We start from the raw sequence: 18,607 nt of genomic DNA, 5'->3' as shown, positions 1-18,607 counted from the left end.
GATGTCCTAGAATAGGTGGGACAAGGGCAAACGAAAATAACATATTTTGTCTATGAGCTTTCAGATTAACAAAATATATATATATATGTATCTGTTACTTATTCCTAAGCTTATTTCTAATTAAGTTTTACTTCAATAAAATGTAAAGATTTCACGCACACCTTTTTTTTTTATTTAATACAAAAGTAGTCTTAAATAAACAAACTTGGAGATTTTCAGAAAATATTACTGAGTTTTTTTTTCTGCCGGAAGTACTAACGTTAAAGTTTTTTTCTTATTTAATACGTTTTTGTTATAAGTTTTCTTTGGCTATTGTTTTTAATTACACACAACTGTAATGAGTCTACCTCAAACATCACTGGATGAAACAATTACTTGCCTAAACGATAAAATAAAGGAGCTTACGATTGAGCTTCAAAGCGCTCACCAGGAAATTGATAATATCAGCCATGACAATAGACAGTGGACGTTGGAAGTAGAGAAATGCAATAGAATTATTCATATTTATAAAAAATTAGGAGAAGAGAATCATAAATATACTACAGTAACTACTAGCAATACGCCAATACAGTTAACTTTTGACAAAAAGAATAAGTTAAAAAATGGTACAAATATTTTACTCCCAGAAACAGTGCAGACACAGGAATCAAATCAGGAGTCAAACGTCTGAGATAGTTTAAATAAATCATTTTTGACTGGGAAAAAGTCTCATGTTATTGAAGTAAAGCAGGACAAGAGAGCAATTCCAAATAAGCCTAAGGGAGTAGTTGAGGGCCAAATTCAGAAAGAGGACCTACTGAAGTTTAAATCAAGAAAAAGGATCGTGATTATTGCGGATGAGCAAGGGAGAGGTACTCTTAGAATATTGCAAAATTTGACTGGGCTCATGTATAAGGTCACTTGTTTTCTGAAACCAGGTGCAAAATTTACTAATATACTTCTTTCCGAGACAAGGTTGATAAGAAGCTTAGCAAAAAATGATGTTTTGTTTATAATAGGAGGCATTTATGAAACTAATCCCTATGATATTCAACTAAGTTTCAAAAGATTTTTCTATAATAACACACATACAAGTATTTGAGTAAGTGAAATACCTTATAATAGAGCCTTAAATGAAAATAAGCTTAATTACGATTAAAGATTTATATGTGGAAAATTCCAAAATGTATCATATGTTGACATGGATTATAGTAGAAATAGAATGAAATTAAGTATGCAAATACAACATATATGCCAGGCACTCATAAAGGATATTTTACGCCTTGAATATCGAGGCAAAATAGAAAGTTATAAAAAATAAATATAGAATACGCAGAGAAATGTGAAACATACAGAATATAAAGCTACCCAAACTGAACATGGACAAAGTGAAGGTGAAAACGGTAATGAAAGACAAGAGGAAAAGGACGATGCCATAAAACATTTTCCTGAAATAGAGAAAAATGGAACTAACGGAAACAGTGCAGAACCTAATAATTTTTTTTGAGTCTCATAAGTTCTACATAATACATCAAAATATTAATGTACTTATCAATAAATCTGAACAGCTGGTAGTACAACTCGACGAATTAGAAATTAGCAAAAATATTTTTAGGATTTTAGGATATCAAATTTTTACATTGCTTATGTATATTTTCGTAATAATAGAAGGGATGGGTCAGCCATACTTGTACGAAATTGGGTTAAATTTAAAGAGTTAACGGATATCACACGCTTAAGCGTACCAGGTGTTATAGAATGTAGTGGAGTCGACTTAATAGATCAAAGCACAATAGTAATCTGTATTTATAGACCACCAAAACTCAATAAATTTACCGTAGACACATTTTTTGACAATTTATACACTATATTAAATAAAAATAGCTTTCAAAAATGGAAAATCATTATCTGTGGTGATATAAATGTAGACGTTAATAAATAATAACATCACGCAAACCTTTAAAGAATTAGTACATGGTTTTAATCTTAAATTAGCACTTAAGCAGCAAACGCGTTTAGTAAGTGGCATATGTATCGATAATTTTTTGACCAATATTCGGAGTTATAGTGAAGACATAGACTGTTGTAGACCAGTTATACTTATACCAATTTTCTCAAAAATATTAGAAAAGTATACTTAAGCGATTATTTTGAAAAGAATGAAATATTAACCGAAAAGCAAAAAGGCTTTAGAAAAAACAAATCAATTAATTTAGCAATATACCATTTCTTGATGGAAGTCATTACTAATGTAGATAGAAGAATGTGTGAGTACTTTATATGGACCTCACTAAGGCATTTGACTATGTCAACCATCAAATATTATTTGATAAGCTAAGCGTGTATGGGGTTAGAGGAAACAGTTTATCACTTCTAAAATCATATCTAACGGCGGGGCAACAAATGAAACAAATAACGAAGTTAGTACGTCATGATAAAACAGAAACACCATATATATCGGAGTCAAAAACCGTAACCACTAGAGTACCGCAGGGAAGTATTTTAGGTTTATTGTTGTTCATAACATATATATTAACGATTTCCCCATGGTAAACAACCATGAGATGATTTTATTTGCTGACAACAGCACAGTGATATTTATAGGTGACAATTTAAATTCTTTAGAAAGTGACAGTAATAATACTATAGGCAATATTATAAACTGGTTGACATGTAACAATTTAATCATAAGTTTTGCAAAATAATGACATTTGTAAATAGATGCAATAAGATAGCATTGAACATTAATTATCTAAGTAAATAAATATCTTAAATAATACAAACAACATATTGATGATTGCCTAAATTGGAAAACAAATATTAAAAATTTGCGCATGAAGCTAAATATATTTTCATTTGCATTGCACATGCTGTCTAAAGTAGTAAACCAGTCTGCAGTGTTAGTAGCTTTTCACGCATATGTCACATCAAATATTCGGTACGGGATCATATTTTGCAGAAATTTCACAGATAGAATAGAGTCTTGAAATGTCAGAAAAATGTATACGAGCTATATTTCATTTAAGCCCCACTGATTCCTGTAAACCATATTTTGATAAATTTAAAATACTTACTTTCCCATGCTTGTATATATATGAAGTGCTTGTATTCTTTAGAACAAATGATCAACTATTTAGTTACTCTGATAGTAAACGCAGAAAAAATAAAATATGTTTCACGCAGCATACCACAGCACTTTTTGGTAATAGTATATTTAATATAGCTCCTCAACTGTATCCTCAACTACCAGCATCATTAGCGGACCAAAACTTAAATATTAACTCTTTTAAAAATAAAATTAAGGAATTTTTAATGACGAAGAAATATTATTCAGTTAAAGAGTATTTAACAGACATGAATCTATAGTCATTAGAATAAGTTAATTTAGATATTTCAAATTGACATTTTTAGTAAAGAATATTTATTATTCTCATTTGTTGCACATTATGATGGATAGACTTTTATGAATAATGTGGTTTTTATGTTGTCTGTTTTTCACTGTAAACTTAGAGTGAGAATTGTAAAATATTATTTTTGCATGCCTACCCGGCAGATTGTTAGCACCTATGATTATAATGTAACACCGATGTACCCACTCAATCTATGCAAATAAATGACTTGATTTGATTTGATTTACTTCTGTCAGAAAAATATTCTGAGTTACCCCCAAGTCACGCCTAAAGAAGTTTTACTTCAAAAAGAACCCTGCTGAGTTTTTTGCGCCCCTCCTAAGGCTATATTAAAAAAAAGTGTGTGTGTCAGCTCCGACGCACGACTGGAGTTTACTGCTCAAGAACGATTGTCTTTGAACAGGTACTAAACAAAATCAAGTCCAATGGAGTCGGTTACAACCATACATACAGCAGAAGCTAATAAAAGCGTATTAATTAAAAACAAATTATAGATATTAAAAAAATAAAATAATAGGTTAGGTTAAAAATTGTCTATTTGGCGTGAAATGCGCTATATGTACACTCCATATTAAATTAAACATTTAATTATGTGCATAGCTTATATAAATTTGTATCAACTATATTGATAATTCAATATTAATTAAATATAAAGCACACATGTTTATATATGTCATATTAATGTATGAATTGTAACATACTTAGTACCCACGTGCTTATCCGATTTTCCGGCACTAGTATTTACACCACTTTCTTCCATAATTTATAGATTTTTCACTTAACTTAATGAAAGAAAGTATAATAATAAATCAATTTCAATAATATAATAAAGCTTCAAAATACAAGAAAGTGAAAGGTGCGCGAGAAATGATGCGCACCAAAAACGTTACTATGGCATTTTGATGAGCAGATTTTACTCTCTATATTTTTCTCATACCGGACGCCTTATATGAAAATCTATTCTTAAGGAGTAAACTCCAAAAAAAAGAAATTCAATCAATCAAAAAGTATTAGTGCGTCAAAATATAACTTTCCAAACACCATGCGCATATGAAAGAGTCTACTTTTTGAGCAAAAGTATTAAATGTATAGAACATATCAAGACAATTGACAAATTTTATGATTTTTGCTCGTCTTTCAGAAAGACGACATGCAGTACTCACATAATTGGTTATTTTATAACGCGATGGAAGCCGTTGTAATAAAACAAGGCATTGATATTTTTTAATTCTTATTTAATCTCTTATTAATAGTTAAAGCAATTTATAAATACATATTTGTTATTTTCAACTAATCTACTTATATTAATACCTTATGCATAGTAATATGTCTCTTATCTTTATTCTATCTACAAAATTAAAATGAATATTTTCTGAATCTGTGTAGGTATATAATATACAAAATTATGGTTAAATAATGATTGGACTGGAAGAAGCGATAAATATTTGAGAGACAGAACGTTAAGAAACATTTATTAAAAATATTGTAAGTTTTTTGGTTTATTTGCACGTAGGAGCACCAATATAGATGTAGAAAATATTAATTTTTAAAAGTTAGAAATCTCACGGAAATTAACGGATAAATTTGCTTATAGGAGTAAATTAAGGAATCATAAAAAAGTGCTGTTGCTAGTCGAAAATTCTCTTATTTTATAAATTGTTTTGTTTCGAACATGCATAATTTATTTTATAGTGCAAACTTGTTGTAATTTCACCATTCATTTAAATTACCTACTTTTAGTTCAATACAGATCTACTAGGACATACAAGAAGGTACCTATTTACATATTACTAAAGTCATTAGCTATTCGAGCACCTACTCAAATGGCCAATATAATTCTGTATCAGTCTACTATAGTTCTCTAATTACACAAGTATTGTTAAAGGGCTATTCATCCTCTGGGAATATCTTGTTCATAGGTACGGAATTGAAGATCTTGTTGGTGACGTCCTGGAACACGCTGCTCAGGCTCTTCTCATAGGACTCCTTCAGCTCGTTGAAGACCAAGTCCGAGTTCTCGTTCAAGAATCTGTCCGAGAAAGATAATAATATTTTCAAATTACATTTTTAATATACGAAAATCATTTTCTTGAAGTTGTCAAACATAAATTTGTCTCTTGGAGTTCAACTGAACAATATTAGTTTCACCTCAATCTGTGACCCTATAAACACCAGCAGTATTTTCTTACCAACACCAATACTAATAAAAATGTTTCCTGAGTACTCAATAAACTCGTAAAAACGTAATCCTCATAAAGTCCCTATAAATACAATAGAAGCTAATAATTCTTTAGCCAATTCTGTAATCTAATTTAAATGGCAACGCTCCTGTGATTCCTCTGGTGTTGCAAGAGATTGTGGGCGGCGGTGATCACTTAACACTTAACAGGTGACCCGTACGCTCGTTTATCCTCCTATTCCATAAAAAAAAAATCTATATATGTAAAAATGAATTGCTGACCGATTTGGCTAATTTTGGTCTTGAATTATTTGTGGAAGTCCAGAGAAGGTTTAAAAAGTGAATAAATACTCGGAATTAAATAAAAACAACAATTTTTTGTCGTTCAGGAATCATCATCATCATGAACAACGAATAAGAATTTTTATATCTTCTCAAGAGGTAAAAAATAAGCTTAATTTTAGCTAACTATAGTCAGTAGATTAACAACAGTGGTAAACTATCTATCAAATACTTTTATGTAGATTGATAAATCTTAAGTTTTGTCACAAATTACATTTCTGAACCTAACCATAATATTTGACATTTGACAACCAATATTTTGATCCATCCTCTATGACGATTGATACTTTAGACAAAGAGTGCATCCTTCTATCTTTGTGAGTGAGAGTGCTATCGCACTACGTACGATCCGCATCCTATCCGTACCCTTTAAAACATGTTCCGGAGTAGACGTAGAACTATTTCTTTACTAGTTTACGCACTAGATTCAGTTTCCGTCATCCGATTTCTTTCCTTCAACCGTTCCAAATAGTTCTACTAGACTACTCTGGAACGTGTTTTCGCGGATACGGAGAGTGCGAAAGCGCTCTGGCGATTACCGCTACGTGCTTTAAGGGTATTTTATTATGACCCACTCCTAAATATATGTAGTTTTTATTTTTTTGACAATTTTTTTGTATTTTTTATGATTCAGCTTTAAAAAATACATACCACTTCAAATTTTCACCCACCTACGATCAACACCCTGTTTTTGTATCGCGATTTTTATATTATTCTGTTCCATCCACAGAAACCCTATGTCTGTGGATGGAACCGAATAATAATATGCAAGATGGCAATGGAATATAATAATTTTTGTAGTAAAATACATTTTATGTACAATTTAATAAAATTTGGTAGGTCTGTGAATCGGTTATCATCTATTTTTTGTACCCCAAAAATTTTAATTATTAATTTTTTTCTTATTACTTTAATAGAAATACAACGTTTGCTGGGTCAGCTTGTTAAATCATATAAACTATAACTTTAATTTATTTTTATGCTGAAAACCAAGCCGGTTTAATTCAGCATTCTTGTATTAATGGGCTTGGTTTACTTAGTTGGTACTATTGTGTTAAGATTTAATAATAATAATATTGGCACATTTTTACACAAATTATCTTGCCCCAAACTAGGCATAGCCTGTACTATGGGTACAAGACAACAATATATTTAATACAATATACTTACTTAAACATACATAAATACATATAAACATCCATGACTCGGAAACAAACATCCATATTCATCATTTAAATGATTGCACCTACCGGGATTCAAACCCGGGACCTCTAGCTTAATAGTCAGGGTTACTAACCATTCGGCTATATGGATCGACAGCAATCTCAGGATATGCAACAACACTTTCCAAATATATATCTGACTGATGTTAAGTCTAAAGAACAGCTGTAGCTAAACCTTCTTAACCCTCGAGACTCGAGAGACAAAACAATCTGATATTTGAGCCGCCATTAATTTTAACCATTTTGAATCACCATTCCGACAAGCCCCTTTCGAAGTATTGGAACAGTAACACTCACAGGTTCATCTGATCCCCCAACCGTTTGTCTCCGTTGAACAGGTTGGAGAAGTGTAGCAGCACTCTCTTGGGCACAAACTTGACTCTGTAGTCCCGCATCCGCATGTACGTGTGTCCATCACGCTCCACTGGCTCACCGATCAGCTCGTGTTTCACCACCAAGTTTACTGCCAACATTAAAATCGTTTCGTCCTCAAAAATTCACAAATTCACGAATGGCAATTCCAAATGATACAATAAACAACAGCAAATCTGATTAGCCCATTGAAGTTTTATACATGTTAGCATAAAACTACAAGTATGTATTTAAATACTTTATATATATAGCAAAAAAACATTTAAATCGAATAGATATATTTAAGGATACAACGAAACTATCATACTATAATTATTTTTGAATTGAGTTTCAAATAAGCAGCGCTCAATTGCATTGAATTTGAAGTTGATTTTATCAAAACATTAAAGATTGGATAAGGTATTTGTTATCAATTAAACTTGATATTTCCACGCGCTGTAAGAGAATAACATAAATACATAATATATTTTAACTAACTATCTAACTCTTTAAATGCATTTTGCTGAAAAGGTAGGAACTCTCGGGAAATTTGGTACAATTCTCATTAAAGTCCCTGTGCAGTTAATCCTTTCTAAAAGGCCGGCAAAGCTCCTGTGATTGCTATCATATTGCAAGAGAGTGTATTTAAATAACTGGATTGTTGTATGCTGAAATTTGGGTTTAGGTCTATGAATTTTTCTTAGAATTGTTTGTTAAGGTCACTATTTCTATCTGACAACTGTAGCAATTTAAAGTAGAAGAAAAATATTAAAACGACTTCGAATATAGAAAGAAATGAGAAAGAATTAAAAGCAAATAGGGGCGGATACTGAAAGATTCCGATCCGAGTGTTTTATTTATGTTTGTGATAATTTACATGAAATAATTACAATACATTAGAAATAAAGTATCGAAATATATCCGTTTATGGGTACTTGATTGGATTTTGGGGAGATCTAGATTGGGAGGGAAAATGCCATATTTGGATGATATTTCTAAACAAAAAAATCGCGTCCCAATATCGATCAATTAAAATAACTAGGTTCAACCCATTTTTTTTTTGTTATTTTTTTCCTTATTGAATCGGCAATAAAATGCTTAAATTAAAGGGCAGATTCGTATTCTATATATTCTTTATATTGTGGCTTTTGCAGAAAGGTCACCACAATTTAGCCAATGTCATATTGAGGTAAGCTAACAAGTTAAAAGTAACACCGTATGTTGAAAAGCATTCCGTTTTTAACGGTAATGGCCAGTTATTATATACAACAGTTTTATTATTTTACTTTAGATTCTGAAACAAAAAGCAAGCTGTTATTTATTATAAAATGACTCAAATACATACACGTAGATGATTGCTAACAAAGATAATGTAAAGACTACGCAATAAGAGGCGGGACTGCCTAGGTAAAGATTGAAATTTAGTTTAGTATGAAACGTGCAGTGAGATTTAACATAAGTTAGAAACAGTAAGTACAATTGAGCGACGAAGTATATTCCGGCAAAGATTGAAATTGGTTTATTTTGGATTTTGGCTATCTCCGTTTTTTACAAGATTATAGCCGTGATCTGTCAATCTATCAATAAATGCACGTTTTATACAATCGAGTGAATGGCTTTTTTCTTAGAGAGTTTCTCTAGGCTAGATACTAGGTAACGTTAGTGATTGGAATGATATTTAAAGCTTAATCATATTTTTCCTTATATTTTTCCAAAAAATTTATACAAATTGAGCAAGAACCAAGAAAATGAGATACTTCAAGGATGTAGGACGGAGAATTCATGAGGCATAAAATATTTATTCAGCACTTTAAATGCCAAACTAACAATCGTTCAAATTGTTTTACTTAGTTAGATTTTGGTCTCGAAGCGTTTCTGTTTATTAGTCATACCGCCAGGCTTCCTGGATTTATATGGAATTGAATATACCTGCTACCCATCACTTTCTCTATTTAAGTTACCCATAGTAATATTGGCGACGCCCTTCCCGTGGATCGGCAGGACCAGAATACGGCCCTTCATCACGTAGTCTGCGATGAACTCCATTTTGGGCGTGAGGGACTCTGTGCGTAGTCTGTAGTGCTTCAGGTCAGCCCTTCAAATAAAAAGTCACATTTTATGTCTTTGTCATTTATCGAAGAAAAAAGTCACTCTTAAAATCGAAATTAAAATAATTTTATTTGCCATTGTTTAACATTTTTCCATTATAAAAACATAAGAAGATACATAGTTTGTATGTTCCTAAATATTTTCATTAAAAGAATAGCCCTGGGACAGCAAGTGAAATTTCGTATTGGCTTCTAAATCAAAAATCACAGCAAAATAAGCTTTTATACAAAGTCGTTATTAAACCGATACGGACTACAACTATGGGGCACACCCTCCAACTCAAATATTGAAATACTTCAACGGCTATAATCCAAAATGCTTCGAATGATAGCTAATACTCCATGGAGTATTAGCTATCATGGTACCATGATAGCTAATACTTGTTGTTGAAAGCTAATAATAGCCATGGTACCATGGTACATTAAAAACGAACGTCTGCACCGAGAATTAAATATAAAAATTATAATGAAGGAAGTAGCAGACTCACTATAAACTTATCAGAAGCGTATGCAAAATCCCCCAATCCAACTTGCAAGGAACTTAATGAAAATGAAACCAGGCACAACATTCAATAGATTAAAAAGACTATCGTCACAAGATCTGATGGATAGTAAATAATATTTGAGAATACTAGAAAAATAAGAGTTCAAAAAAATATACGAAAATAATTGAACGAACCAGTCAATTCAAGAATAGGCTAGATATCCACGCCAATCTGTCTTTCTGTTATTAACTAGCGTAGAGATATGAAGTTGTGATTAATATCCAATACTTACGTCTGTATTTTCTGAGGATTGTTTATCCCTTCAAACCTATATAATTAGTACCTACCTATGACGTGTTTTTTGACTTTGATGTTAATTGACTTATTTTCAAACAGGATGCCGCAAAAAGTTAATTGAACTCAGGAAATTAGTAAAATGCTAATTTTTAAATTTAAATTACATATTTCTGCACAGTGATAGCTAAATAGGTTAACTAGGACTTTCTTACACGGTACAAAAAGGATTATGTATCATTAAGAAAGACCAAATGTCCAAATAATGAAGTACCACAGTGTCGTCTTTTTCTACCAGCAAGCAGAATTAATTTACAAGCACTATTTTATTTCGGTCTTAAGGGAGCCTTGACAATAGTCAAAAGTAAATAAACATTATAATTACTACTACTCATATATAACAAATAATGTAACACTTAATGACTTAAAACGCTCCTTAGCGAATAACCAGATCATTCTACCTGCAATAATTTATATCGTAAAATTCGTGTTATTTGCTCTCATGAAAACGCTGACCAGACGAAATAAGGCAATCAAAGAGAGACAGCAGATTCGCAGTGAAATTCTCGTCTTGGTGATTATTTTTTTATCATATAATATTTCATATATTTGACATTAATTAAGCATCCACAAAGTAATGATGAAAAGCCCGCATTAGAATACGACACGCAGTCACTGACGAAATACGTTCTACAGTACGATGCGAGGGTCCAACTAAAAGTTGTTAGAAATTCAAAAAGTTTCCAGGTCTTAGTTTTATTATATCTTTTCTGAATAATATTAACGTCAATACATCGCTGCAACCGATGGAACCACTGAGAAAAGCACTTTACCCCCTCGTACTCATAAACAAGTATTTATTTTTACGTTTTAATTATATACTTACTTCACCTTGATTAAAGTTTACACATTATTATTATTCTCTTTATTAGAATTTCATCTTATTTCCTACATTTAAATATAAATTATTTATAAAAAACAATGCCCGTTTGATACAAAAAAGGAGACAGTTTGGATCCGGCAAAATACAGGACTCTCCAAAATCATGGAGAACATAAATAACCGCCAGGTCTTGGTATACCCACAAGGTCACCAGTTGATCAACGACCGACAGTACGACTTCCGCCATGGTTAGTCGGCAGGCGATCTTCTGGTATACCTAACACAAAGATGGGCGGCGGCTATCGAAAGTAAAAATGTAAGTTGAATTCTATTCCTAATATAACTTTGATTTATATTAAACTACCAGATCACTACTAGTTAATATTAATCTTATTTATATTTTTATTATATACATTCGTCTTCATGCCTAATATAAATTTACAGTCTCAAAAACAGAAACAAAGAGGCACCTTGAATGTAGTGCCCGGTGCAGAGCCAACCAGTGATTACCGTCTGCTATGTAATTTTATTTAATGTCAATAATAAATGCACTAGAACTAAGACTAAATTATACTAACTGACTACATCTCAACAATATTATAATATCTAACTTTAAAACATACCTATCTTATAATAAGAACTTTATAAAATTAAATAGTAGTAGATAAAGCAAATAGTTATAAATAAATATTCATAAAAAGGATGACTTTCTTTCATCACTAAGGAAAATAAAAAATTTAAAAGTCTCCGACCTTGGATATGCCGGTTTTAATACTCCAATATATGCTAATGGTCACCTATCAACCTATAATAAATCTCTTCTAAATGAGGCTAGACGAAAAGCGAAGGAGAAAGGCTTCATGTACTGCTGGGTCTGTAACTGTACGATCCTGGTTCGGAAAACTAGCAGCTCACCGGTTATTCATATAAGTTCTAGTGAATGTTTAAAGAAAATCACATAAGTGCAAACATACTAAACTCATACATGTTTGTCTTTGCTTTGATATTAATGACTTTTAAAAGTATTTATAGATATTATAGTTTTAATCGTAGTTGCTGTTTTTGCAAGCTTTATAATGTGCTTGGTTCTACGAGGGAATGTTTCTATAAGCTAGTTATTTTATTATTTATTATAAGTGCTTTCATTTATAGCTATACAATATTGTGGTGTATGTTTTTAAACTTATTTTGTAGGAAACTGCTTGAACAAATTTTGGATCGAATTATTACTCATGATTACTATTTATTAATGCTTCTTCTAACTTAGTATGGCTCTAACTATATTTGACCAAAACGTTAGGGGATTACGCACCAAAACAAAACAATTTTATTTGAATCTTTTGAATATGAATTATGATATAGTTTGTTTGAGCGAAACGTGGATGTCAGAAGGATTTTACAATGAAGAATTTTTTGACTCGCGATATAGTGTATACCGAAATGATCGTGATTACAAGCGTCTAGGAGTGACTATGGATGGGGGTACACTGATTGCTGTACGTCGTGGTTGTGTTACTGTTGACATGCGTCACTGTTACGTGCCTGATCTCATCATGCTCCATGTTTGCCTGATGCGGACATTACTTCTCTGGACCTACTTTTGGAAAAGTATACAACCCGAAAAAAGTTAAGGGTTTTCTGCTGCTATTTTCCACAAAACACACAACAAAGTAACTATCAAGCTACATTTTTTGAATATTTATCTGATCTGGTAATTAAATTCCCAAATGATAAATTCATAGTATTAGGAGACTTCAATGTTAAGGATGCAACATGGCTGCATGTTCCCGAAGGACATATTACCATTGTAAACACTTCTTATAATATTTAAGTTAATCAGTATTAACCAAATATTATTATAATATTATTAATCAAATTTATGACATTTACAGGATTTAATCAGTATAATAATATTTACAACAATAATAATAGACTATTAGATCTTGTTTTATCTAATACTGTTTGTGTGGTCAATAGAACAAAACCATTAGCATTGCCAGAAGACGGTCATCATTCATCCTTAGTGGTGAAGGTTGAGAGTGAAAAAAATAACATGAACTTACGAGCACCGACTCGTATTGTTCGTTGTTATCACAACGCCGACTACAATGCAGTTAATGATGAATTATCAAAAATTGACTGGGTTGAAGAGCTCTCATCAGAAGATATAACATGTGCCGTAGGAAAATTTTATTTTATACTTAACCATATTATAGATCGAACTGTCCCTACAAAACTAGTTCATGAAAATGATAAGTTTCCGTCGTGGTACTCTAGATCTTTAATAAAGTTAATTAAGAAAAAACTGAAAGCTCATAAAAAATGGAAAATATACGGAAGATCTAGTGACTATGATAGGTTCTCGGAATTACGCCGTGAAACAAAACGTTTAGAAGCAGAATGCTATGATTTATTTATTGATAAGGCCGAAAATAATATTTATAACAATTCTAAAAAATTCTGGGCATTTGTAAAATCTAAGCGAAGTAGTAATTGTATTCCAGACTGTATGTACCATGATGATGATACTGGATCAGAAGGTCAAATGATAGCTAATATGTTTAATACAGTCTTTAGCTCCGTTTTTACAGCCGATTCTAATACTAGATTTAGCCATGATAACTTACCATTAAGCTATACTCAAACTTTTGCGAGAACAATAGACATTACACGTGAAAAGGTAGAAAAGTACTTGTTAAAACTTGACCCATCCAAAGGAAGTGGTCCCGATCATTTACACCCAATTTTACTGAAGGCTTGTAGTAGACAAATTTCAATACATTTAGATATACTCTTTAGGAAATCTTTACATTCAGGTAGTTTACCATCAATATGGAAAATGTCTTTAATTGTCCCCATTTTTAAAAGGTGACAGACATAATATTAAAAACTATCGTGGGATTTCAAAGATATCGGTCATCCCAAAATTATTTGAAAAAATAATCTATGACACTTTATTTCCTTTATTACGACCACTAATTATTCCACAGCAACATGGGTTTTTTAAATAAACGCTCGACGGAAACTAACCTTTGCGAATTTCTAGATGAAGTATTGGATGCCTTAAACAATGGATTCCAGGTAGACACAATTTATACCGACTATTTAAAGGCGTTCGATAAAATTTCGCATGCCCGACTATTATTTAAACTTGAGCGTATATGTATTCAAGGAGACCTTCTAAGATGGCTGGAGTCGTATCTCCGTAACAGAACACAAGCGGTAGCTGTTAAAGGATTTATTTCTAGTTTTGTCCCTGTTACATCTGGCGTTCCTCAGGGCTCTCACCTTGGCCCATTGTTATTTAACATATTTATTAATGATGTTTTGCAATCTTTTCAAAATTCTAATATTTTACTTTATGCGGATGACACCAAAATATTTAAAATAATAAAAGAAAAACAGGACTGTGTTGAACTACAAAGCGATTTAATTGAGTTAGGAAACTATTGTTCCTCTAATGACTTATACCTCAATGTTGACAAATGCTGTATGGTAACATTTTCGAGGAAAAAAATGCCAATTTTATTCAAATATAAAATAAACAATGAACCCTTTAAAAGGGTGTCAGAAATAAAAGACCTTGGGGTAACGCTAGCTTCGGCTCTCTTATTTGAAAGTCATATAGACAATATGACAGCAAAAGCTTATAAAATGCTTGGTTTTATATTCAGACAGGGAAATGACTCCAAAAATATTCATACTTTTATATAATGCTTATGTCAGACCATATTTAGAATATGCCTCGACTGCTTGGAACCCACGTTATACAAAATATATAGATGCTATAGAAAGTGTACAAAATAAATTTATTAAAAGATTAAATTATAAGTTTCAAAATTGTAATACTCCTCAATTTAATTACCTATCTTTACAACAGCGTAGAGAATACAGTGATCAAGTTTTCCTTTTCAAAATATTACATGACTGAATTGATTCCAATCGTATTTTAAGTAACATTAAACTTAACTGTCCAAAACATTATACACGTTCTATAGATACATTCTTTATCCCTGTTCGTAGAACTAATTATACTAGCAATTGTTTTATTATAAGAGCATGCAACACTTATAATAATAATTATAGTCACTTAGACATTTTTCATAGCAGCTATCCAACTTTTACTAAAAACATTAAAGAATATCTTAAACATTCTTAAAATATGTCCAACCGACAATAAATTTGATAAATTTTGTTTCATTTGTATTTTTGTGTACTTTTTTCGCTTTATGTTTAATTGTATATAAAATCGTTATATTTTGTATTATATTCACTCCTACTTTGTTTATATTTAAGTGGAAACTTTATTGGCTTGTGTAATATAAATTATGTGTAACAATGTTTATATAACTTAAGCTGTTTGTTTTCCAATAAATAAATAGATAATTAAATATATAAAGTTATACTAATTTTGAGTTGATAATTTTCTCGGTTTCATCATAGCCTAATTGTAAAAGCCACTCTCGTACTGTAGATCTTACTTTGTAAGAAGAGAGGTCCGCAATTTTTATTTATTATTTACTTGGTTATATATTGAAGGTCCTAGATAGCTAGCATGATTTCGGCACATGACAAGATTGAACTTCGGAACACAGTAAATATTTTTGAATCTACGAAAAGGTAAAGCCAAATTTTCTTTAAGGCGACCGGGCTTTTTGTGCTGTTTGATAAATGATATGATGTGATAAGCAGTGTAAAAATAATTGTCAAACGGTAAGGACTATAGTTTCTTTGTATGGAATATGAGAAGGGTACATGAATGGTTTATATGCATTATTATTTTTAGAAGCATGCATTGAGCTCTTTCAAGACGTATTAAATCTGTTTGCTCCTCCCCAGGATATTACACAATACCTGAAAAGAGAACCGAGGAAGGCATTGTAAATTTTTAAACAAAAATCTAGATCACCTAGATGCCTTATAGTTTTGAGAACCTTTCTAAGTTTTCGGATTCTCCCTGAAAGTGTTTTAATATGTTTATCCCATCTTAGATATTTGTCTATGACAAAACCCAGATATTTAATTTGATGAACACGTTCAAGTTTTATGCAACTGCATTGGTCTAAAGCGAGCAACAATGCACTTTAACTGAGATGTTTTTGGGTGTGTTCCGATATGCACTGCGACCACTGTACAGTGTGACGTCACTTTAGTATACTGTGAAGCCGTTCCTTTATAGCCAGCTAAACTGGTTACTATTTAAAACGGAACGCAGTCCCGAACATTGTCAGCCGCATTTTTTGACGCAGCATTCAAATGGGTGTATTAAAGTTTTCTAGTTCATTAAAAAAAAACTGTTGTTGGTGTACTATCAAATTAAAAGTATTTGGGATTAAACTGTACGTATTGTTTATAAAACGCTAGGCACTCGAGTGGTTTTGACTGATCACGTGATCAAATTACTGCGAGTACCTTACCTCGAAAACGCCAGTGCTCACAGTAGAATATGGCGGCGATTTATGACGTCATATATTTACCTAGGGTACTGCGGTAGTATACTGGCAGTCCATAACGGAACGAATTTTTCTACAATGATAGCACTGTGCAGTGCTCGCAGTGCATTTCGGAACATACCCTTTATTTGGTTGTGATTTGACTCTTGCAGAGAATGTCATAAATTTTGACTTTTTTAAATTCATTGTTAGAAGGTTTTTCTTGAGCCATAGAGTGACATTTTTAAGTCCTAGTTCAGCGAGTTTTTGGACAGTATCTCTAGTTCTAACTGTGAAGAGCAGAACTGTATAATCGGCATATGATATGATTTTACAATTTGTAATATTCAGGGAGCAAATGTCGATTTATACTATAGTAGGTTATATTAAAACAGACGCTGTTCTATCAATAGAAAAAAATGATGTTCCTAAGTATTCCGGAACATTATTGTAGTCTAAAGCCATAGGAAATTTTCGATTTTATAGTAGTAATAAAATGATAAGGAATAATATCGTATTTGAGTAAACAGCTTTTATATTACTGCTTTAAAATTGACAATTTTTAAAGCATTAAAATGGGTATAGCTTTAATATTTTGCTTGAAATATAGACATATGCCATAGTGGACTTTTCTGTAAAACTATAAATGATACCTACACATTTCCTCTATACATTATTTTGTTTTATCTCAACGGGTTATGACAGTGTTTTCGTTGCAAGCTCCCAGACGGCTTATTTTTGCCGACACCGCCAACTAATATCGTTAGCGTATAAAAAATTGTGTAGAAAAACTTAACGAATTATATACAAAAACCTTTCTCGAGAACTACGCTATCCATTTTTCGAATTAGCATGAAAATCGGTGCAGCAGTTTTTGAGTTTATCGCGAACAGACGGACAGACGCGGCGGAGGAGTTTGTTTTATAATTTGAAGTGATAAATCGCCAAAATAATATTTTATAACGATTGATAAAATATAATTTTCACCACCGTAGAACAATCATAACCACGTTCCATGAATCTATGTTTAATTTTAGTCAATATCAGAGCAGATGTAAATTAAAAAAATAACTCTGTCGTATTATTTTATAGAACTACTATATGACCCAGCAAACGTTGTATTGCCGATATTAAAATCGTGATACAAAAGTAACTGTTGATCGTAGATGGGTGAAAATTTGAAGTTGTAAGTATTTTTTAATGCTCATAATCAAACAAATTTAAAAAAAATGTAAAAAAATTAAAAAAAGGAATTTCGTGTGGACCACCCTTAACATTTAGGGGGACGAAAAATAGATGTTGGCCGATTCTCAGACCTACTCAATATGCTCACAAAATTTCATGAGAATCGGTCAAACCGTTTCGGAGGAGTACGGCAACGAACATTGTGACACGAGAATTTTATATTTAAGATTTTGTAACTCGCGTATCAAATCCTCCAAAGTAAAGATAATTTTCGTTTTTAATAATTTTATCGCCGTTCCATGATTTGTTTATGTGACTAAAGGCTTTTATAGGATTTTATTAAGTATGTATAGGAATCCGGTAAAAGTCAGTGTCCTTAGAAAGTCATCAAGATTCAATGCCTTTACAATTAGAATTTTTTTATGACATTAAGGGACATAGCATGCAGGATGTTCAGCTGATGGTAATTGATAGGCCCTGCCTATTACAATGCAGTGCCGCACAGGATTCTAGAAAAAACCAAACAATTCTGAGGGGCTCTATAATTACGCTCGTCGCCTTGAGACATAACATGTTCAGTCTCATTTTCACAGTAATTTCAATAGCTACGGCACCCTTCAGACCGAAACACAATAATGCTTACACATTACTGCTTCATGGCAGTAAAAGGCGCCGTTGTGGTATCCATAATATAGCCGGCACCCGGTGCAAAGGAGCCTCCCACTGGTAAAGTGTTA

General features: G+C 31.9%; 1 protein-coding gene and 1 long non-coding RNA gene across 2 annotated transcripts in view; one reads left to right on the top strand and one right to left on the bottom strand.

Annotated features, from left to right (window-relative positions):
• The window catches only part of LOC126975796 (uncharacterized), a 39,551-nt gene that overhangs the window by 16,225 nt on the left and 4,719 nt on the right, over nt 1-18,607 (top strand). The gene's annotated exons all lie outside the window — the stretch shown is intronic.
• Nucleotides 4,604-18,607, bottom strand: part of LOC126975777 (protein takeout-like) — a 51,132-nt gene continuing 37,128 nt past the window's right edge. Inside the window, exons 4-6 of the mRNA XM_050823815.1 lie at nt 9,446-9,579; nt 7,431-7,596; nt 4,604-5,418 (exon numbers count right to left, since the gene is read on the bottom strand). Of these exons, the coding sequence (XP_050679772.1) occupies nt 5,277-5,418; nt 7,431-7,596; nt 9,446-9,579 (442 nt within the window). The 3' untranslated portion in view covers nt 4,604-5,276. The remainder of the gene's footprint in view (nt 5,419-7,430; nt 7,597-9,445; nt 9,580-18,607) is intronic.

Source organism: Leptidea sinapis, chromosome 37 (assembly GCF_905404315.1).
Source record: "Leptidea sinapis chromosome 37, ilLepSina1.1, whole genome shotgun sequence".
NCBI lineage: Eukaryota > Metazoa > Arthropoda > Insecta > Lepidoptera > Pieridae > Leptidea > Leptidea sinapis.
This window is presented reverse-complemented; position numbering and strand designations above follow the sequence as displayed.